This window comes from Trichechus manatus, unplaced genomic scaffold (genome assembly GCF_000243295.1).
Source record: "Trichechus manatus latirostris isolate Lorelei unplaced genomic scaffold, TriManLat1.0 scaffold00001, whole genome shotgun sequence".
In the NCBI taxonomy this organism is placed as follows: domain Eukaryota; kingdom Metazoa; phylum Chordata; class Mammalia; order Sirenia; family Trichechidae; genus Trichechus; species Trichechus manatus.
This window is the reverse complement of record NW_004443937.1, coordinates 6838649-6855092: the sequence shown is the minus strand read 5'-3', so window position 1 is coordinate 6855092 and position 16444 is coordinate 6838649. Positions and strand designations below refer to the sequence as shown.

Below are 16444 nucleotides of genomic sequence, written 5' to 3'. Positions count from 1 at the left end.
AAATGAACCAAAAAATAAAGATAGAAGGTAAAAGGCAATAAAAACTACTTTCACAGGACAATGTCCTTGCTAAGACTTTGGCCTAAAACAATGTATTGTTATATTTATGTACATACAGAACATATCAACCAAAAGTCTAGATGTTTGTTCAACATGTTCAAAATATGTGGGGCAGGGTGGGGGGAGAATATGGATTATAGATTGGCTTTTTACTATTTACATCCAAAGACAGAGCATTATACAACACAGAGATACATGGACGTAGCAGTATGATGAGTATTTGAAGGAGGTTGCACTGCAGTAGAATCCAATACAAAACATCCACCAAAAGGGGAAAAAAAAAAAATCTAGGCAGGAGAGGAAAACATAATTGCCTATGTAGAATATGCTCCATTTATAGTTTTATTTTCTATCTTTCATAGTTTTGTTCAGAAGCTTCAGAATAACTGACTACATTTCTTTTTTTCAATTTCTTAGAGTGTGACACTCAAATGCATAGCCACGATCCTGATGTTCCATCTGCTATGGAAGTGGATGAAACATAGTGGCTCTTTGTAACAATACACGTAGACAATAGGGCTAGAGAGGAGCCAGGCATTTTCTAAATGAGCAGAAGACAATCTTCACTCTTATCTGGATAGGAATAGAGGGTTTTTCATGAGCAGTTTCTGTTCCATCACATTCTAATAATGCTGTTATTAATAACAACACTTCTCTCCCATTTCATTGTTTAGGGAAACAGTTAACTTTTTGGGGGGGGGCAGGGTCAGGGTGCTGTTTTAAGTCTGATTTTATGGAACGCAGCTCTACTCTGAAGCATATGCGGTCGCTATGAGTCAGAATCAATTCGACGGCAACTGGTTTGGTTTGTATATACATGAAGAAAGTATTTGTACCAAAAATTTATTAAGCCTTTGAGATAATTGGTAATTTCCTAAAATATCATGAAGCTGGAGCTAGAAACCATTGGTGCATGGACATCCATGTCTATGTGTCATCTAAAGCTTAGGAAGAGAGGGCCTTGGTTGAAAACATGTCATTGCTTGCCTTAGAGTCTCACCCAACTCTTGCACTTCACCCTTCAAAGCAGTCACTAGAATGATCTTTCTAATGTCCTCTAATCACATCTCACTTACTGTCTCACTTACTCCCCAGACTTTCACAATAAAATATAAATTCTTTAGTGTCATTTTCAAAACGCTTCACAATCTAACTCTGAACAAAAAGAAAAGTCTAACAAACTGAATTCTCTTTTGTTTCTTGCCCAACAGAGAAGAGATATCTATCACCTTCTACAGAGACTACCAAATGGTCAAACCATAAAACCAAATTTTCAATCATTGTTGTCATCAATGAGAAAGAATTTTATGCACGTAAATACGGTTCAAACAGTTAAGTGCTCGACTACTAGACCGAAGGTTGGCAATTCAAACCCACTCAAAGGTGCCTTGGAAGACAGGCCTGGTGATCTGCTTCTGAAACGTCACAGCCTTGAAAACCTTACCGAGCAGTTCTGCTCTGCACACATGAGGTCGTCATGAGTCAGAATCAACTTCAAGGCACCTGACAACAACAAAAACCCAGACTTGGGTGGGATGGAATGGCCGCAGATGGCTCCCAAGGGAAATTCATATCTAAGCAGAGACCCAAAGAATGAATAGGAGCCTCCTAGGCAAACACTGCAGTGACTGGTGCTATAGAAGAGGGAAGAGCCTTCACGATGCTACATAAATGAGAAAACTTTCAAAGAACTGGAAGAATTTTAGTTTGGCTGGAGCTCAGGACTGTGCTGTAAAATGAATTCTCTTGCAATGCTCCCAGTGAGCCTGCTGCCTCACTCTTCTGTTCCCTCTGCGAGGGCCTTCTCATTCTCTATTTGACGAGCTCTGAGTCCTCACCTCACACACCATCTTCTCTAAGGAGTCTTCCCCAAGCACAGCACCACTACCTGAGGGAAACTCAGTGGTAGCTCCTTGGTGCCCGATGGATCTATTCCATACTCCATTTACGTGTTTCTCATGTTACATAATAATTGGCTATTTTATGACACCTTCACTCAGCCTTGTATCCTTTGAGGGTGAACATTTTGTACTCATTTTCCCCACCCCAAACTTCTAGCACAGAATAGATACCTAAATTTTTGAGTGACAAGGAGTAGAAATAGTTCAAACTTTGTCTGTTACTCTTGCAACCCTTTGGAACATGCACTGGTCTGGGTTGTAAGACAAGCAATCTTCTCTGGACATGCATTGGGGAATGAAATTAATTCAAAGCCTCCCAATAAATACGTGAGTGATTTGTGGGATCTTTATCTCCCACAGATAATATAGAAAAGAAATGGTGATAGAATCACAACTTGATTTGTTTAAAAAGCCTACACAGATCATGAAGACTTCTGAGGAGAATAATTAATTAGATTGGAGTGGAGACAGAAAAGAAGGAAATGCAAATATTTGATCCCTATTGAGTGAGAGGCTAGAGTGCTTTTTAACATGCAAAGCATTTTTTCAGGAATCTTTGGAGACCTAGCCCATCAGAAAAGGAATACAAAGTGGAATATCAGCGGAGGAGTTTCTTTTCTTTACATGGTGTCTTCTTTTAGAAATAACTTTTCTTTTCAAATTAAAGGAGAACATAAGTCATAATCAGCAAGTTTTGTTAGATCAGAAGGATGCCAATAAACGCCCTCTTCTCCTTCTACCTCTCAAAAAAAATCTTTGTTGCATCAAGGCAGGCACATTTAATTTTTTTTTTAAAGGGAATAAAGAATAAAAACAAAGAGGCAGGAAACCAGGAAGGCAAGAGACAGAGAAAGAAAGAGCAAGAAGAATGAAAGAGATCTAGGAAGGCAAGGTGTCCTTGGCACCTGAGAGAGGTAGTGCGCTGTGTAATCATAGACACACTGTGCTGGAAGAGTCCTTGAGAGGCAATAGAAGGAAAGGATCCCTACTAGGGAGGTAATGGATCAATTACAAAGGGAAAATATCCTCTTGGAAAATGCAGCTCACTTACTGATTTGTGTTATTATTTCACTTCTTATTAATGGCAATATTCTGTTCTCAGAAAGCTCCTATGGTATAATGAAAAAAAAAAAGGGTACATGCTAATTGTGATATTATTGTGAAAATAATATTATCTATTCAAAAGAGGAATATTAGCTGAAAGAATGGACCAGGTACGTGGCCTCGTTTGAACTGCATGGCTACATGTTTCAAACTACTCTGCATAAATTATATAAAACTACCAAATCCTCAAAGAAATAAATGCATGTCTTGGCATGTCATACTGTTGACAAAATTCATACCTTCAACAGTTGCTCGCTTGGGCTGAATGGTGATGGCACCTTCTGCAATATCTTCGTGCTGGTGCAGTGGGTTTATTTTGGATCCCCAGCTGTCTGATCCCACCCAAAGAAAATGACCCACTTGGTCAGCTCTTTTTGCTGCTGCAAGGATCTGCCTGAGGAAGAAAAATAAAAAGGTGTATTAATGATAAAGAGCAGAAGGTAAACACACGCATATTAGGAATCAAGGAGAAGGAAAGCAAGCTCTTAGTTTTCAAAAAGTAAGCAACTAATTGCAAAAAAGTATGCCAAAGAATTTGGATTCTCAATATATAAAGAGGTCCCATAAACCAATATGAAAAAAGGTCAAAGTATCTTGAGGAAAATAGGCAAAGAGCAGAAAAGGTCAAAAGATAAAAGGAGAAATAAAGATGTCCAGAAATCTGAAGATACATATTTCACCTACACTAGAAAGGAGAAAAGTATAAATTAGAACAAAATAGCTAATTCACTTCTCACATTGGCCAAGGTGTTTCTTTTGTTTTTGTGAGTTTTGGCATGGGGCTGGAGAAATGAAATTTCTCATTCACTGCTAGTGGTGTATGTCATTTCAGGAAAGCAGTGTGTCAATATAAATTAAGGATCTTAAACCATTCATTAAAATGAACAGAACCCCATATTAAACATGAGAAATTTACAACCCACATTTATAAATGAAAATGGTATGTAAGTAACAGGTAAAAGTAAAAGAAAAATAAATCAGTTATGAATGAAAAAGTTATTACAATAATATTTTTGGAAGAATGGTGGATGGAAGAAAGGTAACTGAATTTGCAGAATCAAGAAAGATAAAAAAGGTCCTTTGGAAGGTAATGCCACAGGAGCAGTTGTTTGTTTGTCTCTCAGGTTTTGGAAGTACCAGGTACTACAGATTTAGATGGCTAAAAACAGAGAATTGGTTGAGAGATTGTATATGAAATGGTGAAACTCCAGGTCTCCTCTTCCATCTTCTAGGCAGAAAATATAATGGTAATTTTCTATTAAAACTTTAAGGATTGGCTTCTGATATTGTAAACACTAAAACAGCAGAAGGTGGAAGAGACACGGTTAATTAAACATGGGGGTGGGAGGAGGTAAGTGGAAGTGAGTATATTAAGTGTTAAAATGGTAAGATCCTTCAGGAATCTTACACTTCTGCTTACAGAACACTGGAAACCAGGTGTATGTCATCCCAGGTAGAAAACAGTTTTTCTGGAAAATCTGAACCACCCTTGAAAATAGACCCCTAGATATCACCAGAGAGAGTATCTAAAGAGAGTCTAAATGGCCAGCTTGATACCTGATCAGTCAGTCCACTCTAACCCTTTCAGTTGGCAAGCTTTGCCCTAAACCAAAAATCCAGTCAGTTACTCATGGCAACATAGAGCTTTTTAGGTGACTTTCTCAAATATGAACTGCCTATAACTGGGGGAAGTCTCCTACATAAAATAGAAACCAACCAAGTTAACATGGAAAAAGAAACGGGGGAGGGGAGGATGGGAAAAGATAACATATGAAAAAGTACAAAATAACACATGATTTACAGGAGAATTATTATATGTATAATCAAGAACAAGAAAAAATGAAACTAACAAGAAGAAAGGATAAAAAAACAAAGTCAAGAAAATTTCCCAGAAAGCAGAACAACAACAACAAAAAAAGGTAGAAAATAAACAGGGAAAGATAAAAGTCTCTTCAAGAATCAATCCAGGAAGGCCTACACCCAATTAATAACATTTTCAGAACAAAGGTACAGAGAAAATAGAGAGGAAAAATTGCTAAATAATACTATTTAATGAAGAAAAATCCAGATATTGAAAATATAATCTCCAAATTAAAAAGCTCACCCAGAAAAATAAATAGAAAAAAAAAAATCAAGCATGTCACAAAATGTAAGATTTTTGGAAATAATGAAAATATTTTAGAGACAACAACAGGATACATACAGAGCAATAGAAACAGAACATAATCGACCTTGAGAGACAGAGAGAGAAGACAAAAAAAATGATGGACTATTGATGGAACATGATGGAGCACTGTCTCCAGATTCTGAGAAAAATAATTTTTCAATCTAGAATTCTAATAATCAACACACAAAGGAGCCTAATACAAATAGATTTAGTATATTTTTCCAGTGAATCTTATAAATTTTCCATCTAAAACCTGAAACTCTCTGAAAGTTAAGGGCACTGTAACTCATCAGTCACTCTAGGTGCTTCCTGTAAATCTTTTATGTGCTGGGTGTGATGTATTTAAAAAATATACAAGGTCACACCTTAGCACTTCAACTACTAATTAAGTATGGATGCAGAATAAGAACATTTTTAAGCAAGAAACACAAAAAGCTTCCCTCTAATTTACCCTTTGTTAGAAAGTTATTGGAGGATGTGCTCGAGAAGAATAAAGAAATAAAGCAAGCATAAAAATAACTTAGAATCCAAGAAACGGAAAGTGGTAAAAGAAAGAGAGAGAGAGAAAGGAGGAGAAGGAGGAAGACAGGAAGGAAGGCAGGCAGGCTTAATAGAATAGTAACTAATCCAGTTTTTAAAAATGACAGAGATTTCAGAGGAAAATATTCATGAGAAAAATGGAACTCACAAATTATTTTACATATGAATATGCGGGGAAAAAGTGATAAATCTAGGACATCAATAGAAATAATATTAGAGATAACTATGCAAATGAAAAAATAATAACCCCAGGAAAAATAAACATAAAAAGGTTTTCAAAAAAAATCATATCATAGGAAATAATACTTGATGCTACAGTGCAAGACATTAACTGTGATAATGTAAACACTGATTTTTATTAAATGGAAATATGACAGAATGATGCTGGGAGGATAGGAAAGGTATAAAAGAGCTAAATTCTGCCTGATGTAATAGATAATATTTAAAATCAATAATTCCAAAATTGTAGTAGAGGTACATTATGCAATAAGACCAGAAGAAATAGCTTAAAAAGTTGAAAATACTGCTGAAAGGGAACAGAACCAAAGAATGGAGGGATGTTACAAGTGACTAATTCTTTGCATCAAAAGCGCTTTAGTTTTAGTAGCAGTATCTTGTTGTTTTTTAATGTGTTCATGATTTGTTTTTATAAAATTAAAACACAAACATTTATACTCCTGACCTAAAGATACCACTTTTACTAATCTGTCCAAAGGAAATGACCAAAGATGCTTTCAAAAATGTCTGGAATACATTAGCAAAAAGATAACCCAATCCAAAAATGGGCAAAGGATTTGAATAGACCTTTCACCAAAGAAGATATACAAATGGCCAAGACACATATGAAAAGATGCTGTATGTCCTCAGTCATTACCCAAAAAACCTATTGCCGTCGAGTTGATTCTGACTCTTAGAGACCCTACAGGACAGAGTAGAACTGGCCCACAGGGTTTCCAAGGAGCAGCTGGTGGATTCCAACTGCCGACCTTTTGGTCAGCAGCCTAACACTTAATCACTGTGCTAGGAAATGCAAATCAAAACCGCAAGGAGATATCACTTTACAGCTATAATATGGCTATGATTAAAAAAAAGAAAAAGAAAAGAAAACAACAGATGTTGGAGAGGATATGGAGAAATTGGAACCCTTATTCATTGCTAGTGGGAATGTAAAATGGTACAGTCACTGTGGAAAACATTTTGGCTGTTCTTCAAAAAGTTAAACATAGAATTATCATATGAGCCAGCAATTCCATCCCTGGGGATAAATCTCAAAGAAATGGAAGCAGGAAAGCAAGCAGACACTTGTACGCCAATGTTCATTGCAGCACTATTCACAGTGAACAAAAGGTGAAAGCAACCTAAATGTCTATCAACATATTAATGAATAAACCAAACGTGGGACATACATACAATGGAATATTACTCAGTCATAAAAAGAACTGAAGTCTCGATACATACTACCACATGGATGAACGCTGAATACATTATGCTGAGTGAAGTAAGTCAATTACAACAGGGCAAATTTTGTATGACCCCACTTATATAAAATATCTAGAATAGGGAGATATATAGAGACCAAAGTTTATTAGTGGTTACCAGGGGTGGGAGGTGGGGAAATGGGAGTCACTGCTTAGGGGGCACTGTGCTTCTGTTAAGGATGATGGGAAAATTTAGAATGGATAGAGGTGATGGATGCACAATATGATGAACGTAATTAATGTCACCAAGTTGTATACGTAAAAAATGTTGAAATGGCAAAATGTTTTGATACATGTATACTTACCACAATCAAAAAAATGTATGAAATAAAAATAAGTATATGGAATAGAAAGTTCATTATTGGAGGCAACCTAAATGAGCAATAGGAAAAACACTTACATAAGTAGCAGTATATCCAAAGGATGGATTAGACAGCAATTAAACATATTTTAATTGGATGTATACAAGATACTGTTTAAAAAGAAAACCCAAATATGGAAAAAAAACTTTAAAAAAAGACTGAATTTTTCTATCATGAAAGCTGGCCAAAAAATTGCCTGTATATGTATATATGCATAGCTAAAAGTATAAGGTCATATGAGGACACAGAAAAATATGGGATAATGCACAGTAGGTCAGTAACAAGTTTGGAGAGATGCTGATGAGGTCTGAAGGAGATAAAAACAGCAGGGAGAAACCAAGCAAAACAGGGAAAGAAAAACAAAACTGATATGAACACAAAAATGTATCTTTATTTTAATATATTAATGTGAAAGTGTGGGCATATTTACAAAGATACTTAATACGATTAAAACATTTAGAAATGCTTATTATATGGAAAAAATACATCTATAATGTGAATTGTAAAAAGTTGGATGTTAAATTTTATGTGATCCTGATTCTTTTGGGGAAAATATATGTGTAGAAAAAAATGACTGCAAACATTAAACCAGAATTTTATTAGTGGTTACTTGTGAATGTTGGGACTGCAGGTTTTATAGGAGATAATTTAAAATTGCTGTGTGTTGTTTTTGTCTCTAACCTTTAACATTTCTATAGAATCAAGAGCAAGGTTTATTAAAGACAAACCCAAAAAATACTTTCCCATATTCCTAATGGTTTTAAATGGGTATGCATACAGTTATAACCAGAATAAAGTACGTCAGAAAAAGAATCCACTTTTGTCTAAAATCCAAATTATCAATACCCATGACTGATTTAGCATATATCTTGACTTCAAAATCTAGATATTAATGTCTTCTCACTGCTATTCTCTGACAAAGTATTTGAAGTTAATGTTCCAAGAAATCTCAACATTTTCCATCTGCAAGTAAATCTTCTGAGAAAAGAAACAACATAACATTGTGGGTTATCAGTACTTTTCAGACATCAGTATGTTTAAGATCATGTTTTGGAAGAAACTTATATATGCACTTGACTTTTATTACTGTGCTCAAGAACTATTATTGCTATCACTATTATGAATCACAATATACAATAATATTCACCACACACACAAACCCCAATGCTAATAAAATGAACATAGATACTGAGTGGATTATATACATTTTTACATTAACAATTAAAACCTCACACCATCTGCAAGTCAAGAGTATTATAACCCATTGCTCACCACTGCTATTTACAGTAAATCTTTCGTGTGCCATACACAATGTATTTAAAAATACACATGAGGTCACACCCTACAAATGTGTTACCTACTCAACAAAAGTGTAATAAAAAGTGTAGAAAAGATTTATAAGAAGATTAAACAGGGTATCAGAGTTGGGGAAAAAAATGAAGCAGAAAGACAAGAGTAATACGGAAACAAAATCTCATAAATAACCAAAGAACAAAGTAAGGAAAAGAATGCCCGAAGAGCAGCATAGCCAGCATTTTCTAAGGAGACAAATGATACATTTGAGGGGTGATCAGACACTGTTTCCTGGAGAAAGGCATGTCTGAAATAGATCTTGAAGAACAGGCACAATTTCAACAGGCAGAGAACTAAAGAAGAAATATCACAAGGAAAGATCACAATGGAGAGAAATTAGGACATCCTGGAGGATCAAAGAGTCAAACACTTTGTCTGGAAAATTGGGTGTATGGAGGTGAGGTCTAAAATGTTAAAATGGGACCACATTTTAGAGTCAAGAAGTTCAGAAAGAGACCAAACCAAAATGAATTGCTCTTGAATCGATTCCAACTCATGGGACTCTGTGTGTTACAGAGTAGAGATGAGCTCCAGAGGGTTTTCATGGCTATGACCTTTCAGAAGCAGATCACCAGGCCTTTCTTCCAAGGCGTTTCTGGGTAGGTTTGAACCAACAATCTTTCGGTTAGTAGTTGAACACTTAACAGTTTATGCCACCCAGGGACTCCTTCAGAGAGAGAAGCCTGTACACCCACTACTCCAACTATCTCATTATCCAACAGTCTGCATTTACAATGATAATAAAAAAAATCTACTATCCAACTATTTTGCACATTAACAACATACGTCTGATAGTAATAAACACCAAGGTACAAGAAGAAAGTAGCGCTGCTGTGATGGTTAAGGTTATGTGCCAGCTTGGCTGAGCCATGATTCTCAGTGGTTTGGAAGTTATGTAATGATGCAATATGGCAGTTATGTAATGATGTAGTCATTTTCCATTTTGTGATCTGATATGTTTATCCTTCATTTTCACACAACACCAATTTTCACATAACCATCTGGTCTCTGGAACGTAACCATGTTGATAAGTGAGGAGTGAGTGTACTTAAATCCGTCCATGTTGTTGTATGCCATCAACTTGGAATTGTAGTGACGATATAAGACAGAGTAGAAATGTCCCATAGGTTTCCAAGACTGTAATCTTTATGGCAGCAGACTGTCACATCTTTCTTCCATGGAGAATCTGGTGGGTTTGAACTGCCAGTCTTTCATTTAGCAGACAAGTTCTTAACCACTGTGCCACCAGGGCTCAGTAATGGGGTATTAGAGTAGATATTTCATTTATTCAGTCACTGATGTTCGTTGAGCACCGCTTATGTACCAAGACTGGATAGGTATTGAGGATACAAAAGAAATTTGAAAGATACATGGCCTCCGACCTAATGATGCTTACAGATTAGTGGGGAAAACAGACACTAATTAAGTAATCAAACAATATAAAGTGGCATCAGTGACATTAGCTATGAAACTGAGTTCTTATGAAGAATTTCCCACAGCTATGTGGTTCAGAAGATTTTCCCTGAGAAAGTGACACTAGAGATGACAATGGAATGCTGAAGTGGGAAAGGAGAAGCATGGCAGGTAGGTGGAACAGAATGTGTAAAGATCCCCCCTGGAGGGAGGAAATACAAAAGTCCCTGAGACTGCAGTACACAAGATGCAAGGAAGCTTGGGGCAAAATAAGCTAGACAGGTGGGACCGGACCAGATCACCATAAAAGAGCTGAAAACAATTTCTATTTTATTGATGAAAGAACAAAGGCCCAAAAAGTGAGGAGAGAAAAAAAAAAGCGTTCCCAAGGTGACATAGGGCTCATCTGTGGAAGTAGAAAAAAGAAAAAAAAAAATCCTCAGGTCTCCTAACATCAAGTTCAACAATATTTTCATTTCACATACTCAGAGGCAATGTGTAGGATACATGGAGTGGGGAGAGACAAGGGACTGGGAGGCTGGTGATGATGACAGTGCAATATTCCAAACAAGACATACTAATGGCATGGGCCCTAAAGCTTTACACTTAATTGGAGGAGATATTTACCCTCCAGTTCAATGATATATTATTTTGAACTATAAGAGAGGCAAACACACACACATAGTTCACTAATATTGTTGACAGTGTACACTGGTAAAGCTTTTTTGGGAAACAATATCTATATTATTATTTTTTAAAAGGATCTGTCTTTGGCCCAGGAATTTCCTTTCTAGGAATTTATAAGCAAACACAGATTGGTGGACAAGCAAGTTTATTGCAGTACTATTCATAATTACAAAAGGCTGTAGTTAAACTTAAATGTCAATCAATAAGGGAGCAGTTATATAAATTACAGTAAATATATAAAATGGAATCAGGTACAGCTACTAAAAAGACTGAACAGATCTACAGGTACTGAGAGTCAGTAACCTCCATGATAAAATGGTATTGCCAAAGCAAGCAAATGTGTACTGTGTAGACACAGTATGCTACCATTTGTGTAAAAGCCAGGAGTACATCCCTGTGACACATATACAGAAAGTCTCTAGAAGGATATGCAAGAAACTAGTAATAGTCATTTGCGTCTGGAGAGAACTTGTTAGCTGGGGCACAGGATGGATGAGATTTTTTTTTTCTATGTTAGATATTTTTGTAATTTTTGACTTTTTAATTGGGTGTAGTAATTATTTTTTATTATAAAAAAATAAGAAATATTTTGGATCAGAATGGTGGTGGTGAGAACAGAGAATATTTGTGTTCTAGAGGCTTTTCAAAGGTTAGCTTTAAATGGCTTGGCCAAGACTGTAAGGAATGAGGAAAAAGATGAAGTCAAGATTACACTCAGATTTTTGAGTCCAAGATGTACCAAGGTAAGAAAAGAGAAAGGAAAAGGTAGACTGCAGGATGTAGAGGTATGCCTAGTTTGGTTTTGGACTTACTGAGTTTAAGGCACTAGCAATACAAAAAGAATTATAAGACATTTTTCTTTTACATCAAGAGGAACTATTCTTTGGATAGAAGTCTGTTACAGTTTGAGATGTTTTAATAAAAGAATCTTTAAAAGGTCTAGTGGTTTTTCTCTTTTTACAAATAATTGAATACATTTATTTTCTAATCAGGGAAAAATACATGACAGCAACATGCTGCTGTTTCCGTGTTTCGCTCAAACTACACGTACTGGGGTAGAAAGCACGCACAGATTTTGCCACTACATAATTACAGCTTTGATCCTACGCTATGTTTTTCTCTTTGCCAGCATCCTGATCTTTCTGGCTCCTAAAGTTGTCACATGCATATTAATGAATTTCACCAGTCATCCTTACTTTATATCCTCATCGTTGGCAAAAACCACGACGGCCCTGGAGTTGGGGGTGTCCAGGAGCTGTTTGATAATTCTATCAAAGTCAATGGTCCTGTCTTTGCGCTCTTGGGGGATTCTCACGGACTGGGCAATGCAGAGCCCACCTGTTTAGGAAAAGAAAGCAGAGTGTCAATATAGTTCCCACAGACTCATCAAAGGAACCAGGGTAAGTAACTGGGGAGAAGGGGATTTTGAACTCTGAGTGCACCACTTTCTTGGTGATGTTGCTGAGTGAGGAAGGCATAAGACAGCACGCTGGCTCCTGAGATTTGCTCAAACTTGGCACCCCTTCCATGGTATTATAATTGCACAGCTTCCTTCTCTTTGCAATGCACTTGTAAATGCCTAACTGTGCCCGAGAATACCAATGACATTGATTCTGGGGAGGTAGGCTTAGGTTAACAGACTAAGTGGGTGGGAGAAAATCTTTGAAGGTAATGCAATACACTACAATAAAACTACAACAAATAAACTTCAGTAAAATAACTGGAGCAGGTACAACTCTGTTTATCTCTGTGACTTTTCTGCCTACTGCATTCCCAAGATTTTTTTTTCCCTTCACATCCAATTTTAAGTTCAATTTTTATGAAATAATACTACAAATGAAGAAAATAACAAGAATGTCGATTATTATAAATCATAGGAACAAACTTTTATTGACTATATACCATGTGCCCAAGCCATTACTAATTGTTTTACATATATTATCTCATTTAATCCTCTTTAAAAACCTATGCAGTAGTTAGCATTACTTATTTTATATCAGGGAAAAGGGAGACTAAGTATATAAATAGATATATTTACTGCAGACTTCTCAGAGGCTTTAAGATATTAATTCATATTATGAATTTTAAGATGATGGCAGGTTAGTAAGCAACTGATACACCATCCACTCCTTTATACATTGCTTAGTAGTATCCCCTGGACCCAGTGTTTTACAAAGATGACTTTAACAAAGGCTTGTGTAGGTAAAAGGTGCAGAGAAAATATTTGTAGGAAAGGTCTCAATTACAATCCAAGGGGCACAAGACCGAGAAACAGAGAAAAAAGAATGCTTTGTTCTACTTGTAATGTGTTTGGGAGGTACCTGTAACAACAAGCTCACACCTAGGGCATGAATAACTAGGTGAATGCTACTAGACTTCCACAAACATAAGAAAACATAAACTGTAATTCAAAATTGAGCCTCAGTTACACTTTAATCCCAAATAGTGTTAGATATCCATAAATTGTTCTCAACCTTCAATGTGCATGGAATCACTCATGGTCCTTTTAAAAAGTATATTGTACTTTACGCAAATAATGCGTACCTTCTATGTTTGTTTCCTAGCCATGCCCTCCCCTCCAGGGTATTTTCATAAGCATCACTACATCATTTTTTTTCATGTCACTGTAAAAAAAAATTAGCATGGCATGCTTACGAAAATATCTAATGGGGGGAGGGTGCAGCTGGCAAGCAAATGTAGAAGGCATTCATTATTTGTGTAAAAATATGGTAGATGTCATATAACACTATCAAACAATTCAACTGTACGACATTTATAGAACGATTCACCCAACCGAAGAGTACACGGTCTTTTCAAGTAAAAATGGAAAATTCGCCAAGATAGACCATATTCTGGGCCATAAAAGAAAACTTAACAAATTCAAAACCATAGAAATCATGCAAAGTATGTTCTCAGACCAAAGCACAATCAAAGTAGGTAACAATAACAGAAGGATAACAGGAAAATCTTCAAACACTTAGAAATTAAACAACACACTTCTATATAATCCATGGGCCAAAGAAAAGTGTCAAGGAAAATTTAAAAATATTTTAAACTAGAGGAAAATGAAACTACAACATAATAGTATTTGTAGGTTACAACTAAATCAATGTATAGAGGGAAATACATAGCAATAAGTGTTTATATTAGAAAAGAAGAAATATCTAAAATCAGCAACCTACACTTCCTCTTTAAGAATAAGAGAACATCATTCTTAATGGAGAGAGGCTAAAAACATTCCCCTTGAGAACAGGAAGAAGACAAGGATGCCCTTTATCACCACTCCTATTTAACATTGTGCTGGAAGTTCTAGCTAGAGCAATAAGGCAAGAAAAAGAAATAAAGGGCATCCAAATTGGTAATGAAGAAGTTAAACTGTCCCTGTTTGCAGATGATATGATACTATACATAGAAAACCCTAAAGACTCCATGAGAAATCTACTGGAACTAATAGAAAGATTCAGCAGAGTAGCAGGATACAAGATAAACATTCAAAAATTAGTTGGACTCCTATACACCAATAAGGAGAACAATGAAAAGGAAATCAGGAAAACAATATCATTTATAATAGCCCCTAAAAAAATAAAATACTTAGGAATAAATCTGACCAGGGATGTAAAAGACCTATACAAAGAAAATTATAAAACACTACTGCATGAAACCCAAAGGGATCTACATAAATGGAAAAACATACCATGCTCATGGATAGGCAGGCTCAACATTGTGAAAATGGCAATTCTACCCAAAGCAATTTACAAATACAATGCCATCCCAATCCAAATACTGATAACATTCTTCAAAGAATGGAAAAACTAATCATTAACTTTATATGGAAAGAGAAGAAGCCCAAAATAAGTAAAGCACTACAGACGAAGAAGAATAAAGTTGGAGGACTGACACTACCTACCTCAGAACCTACTATCCAGCTATGGTAGTCAAAACAGCCTGGTACTGCTACAATGACAGATACATTGACCAATGGAACAGAATTGAGAACCCCGATGTAAATCCATCCACCTACGGACACCTGATCTTCGACAAGGGCCCAAAGTCCATCAAATGGGGAAAAGACAGTTTTTTTTTAACAAATGGTACCGGCAAAACTGGATATCCATCTGCAAAAAAATGAAACAGGACCCATACCTCACGCCATATACAAAAACTAATTCCAAATGGATCAAAGACCTAAACATAAAGTCAAAAACTATAAAGTTCATAGAAGAAAAAATAGGACCAACGCTACAGGCCTTAATACACGGTATTAACAGGATACAAACCATAACCATCAACACACAAACCCCAGAAGATAAGCTAGATAACTGGGATCTTCTAAAAATCAAACACCTATGCTCTTCAAAAGACTTTACCTAAAGAGTAAAAAGAGAACCTACAGACTGGGAAAAAAAGTTTGGACAGTGCAAGTCAAAGGTCTAATCTCCACAATCTACAAGAAAATCCAACACCTCTACAACAAAAAGACAAATAATCCAATTAAAACATGGGCAAAGGAAATGAACAGACACTTCACCAAAGAAGACATTCAAGCAGCCAACAGACACATAAGGAAATGCTCGTGATCACTAGCCATTTGAGAAATGCAAATTAAAACCACAATGAGATACCATTTCACCCCGGCACTACTGGCACGAATCAAAAACACTGGAAATAGCAAATGTTGGAGGGGCTGCAGGGAGATGGTGGGAATGCAAAATGATACAACCATTTTGGAAAATGATATGGTGCTTCCTTAGAAAGCTAGAAAGAGACATTCCATATTATCCAGTAATCCCATTCCTAGGAATATAGCCTAGAGAAATAAGAGTCGTCACTCCAACAGACATAAGCACACCTTTGTTCATGGCAGCATTGTTCACAATAGCAAAATGATAGAAACAACGTAGGTGCCCATCAACAGATGAATGGATAAACAAACTATGGTACATACACACAATGGAGTACTATGCAACAAGAACAATGATGAATTTGTGAATCATAACATGGATGAAACTGGAGGACATTATGCTGAGTGACATAAGTCAATCACAAAAGGACAAATATTGTATGAGATCTCTATTGTAAAAACCCATGAAACAGTTCACACACAAAATGTAACAATCTTTGTTGGTTACCAGGCTTGGGAGGGGTGGAGGGGAAATACTAAATAGGCAATAGATAAGTGTTATCCTGGGTGAAGGGTGATACAGTACACAATACTGGGGAAACCAGCACAACTTGTACAAGGAAAGGTCACGAAAGCTCCATAGACACATCCAAACTCCCTGAGGGACTGAATTGCTGGGCGGAGGACTGTGGGGACCATGGTCTCAGGGAACATCTAGCTCAATTGGCATAACACAGTTTATAAAGGCAATGTTCTAC

The 16444-nt window shown here is 36.3% G+C and overlaps 1 protein-coding gene across 2 annotated transcripts in view; it reads right to left on the bottom strand.

The window, feature by feature from the left end:
- The window catches only part of GRM7 (glutamate metabotropic receptor 7), a 1123177-nt gene that overhangs the window by 539285 nt on the left and 567448 nt on the right, over positions 1-16444 (bottom strand). For both annotated transcript variants that reach the window (XM_004368286.1, XM_004368287.1), the window contains exons 3-4: positions 12262-12403; positions 3305-3459 (exon numbers count right to left, since the gene is read on the bottom strand). In XM_004368286.1, coding sequence (XP_004368343.1) covers positions 3305-3459; positions 12262-12403 — 297 coding nt within the window. The remainder of the gene's footprint in view (positions 1-3304; positions 3460-12261; positions 12404-16444) is intronic.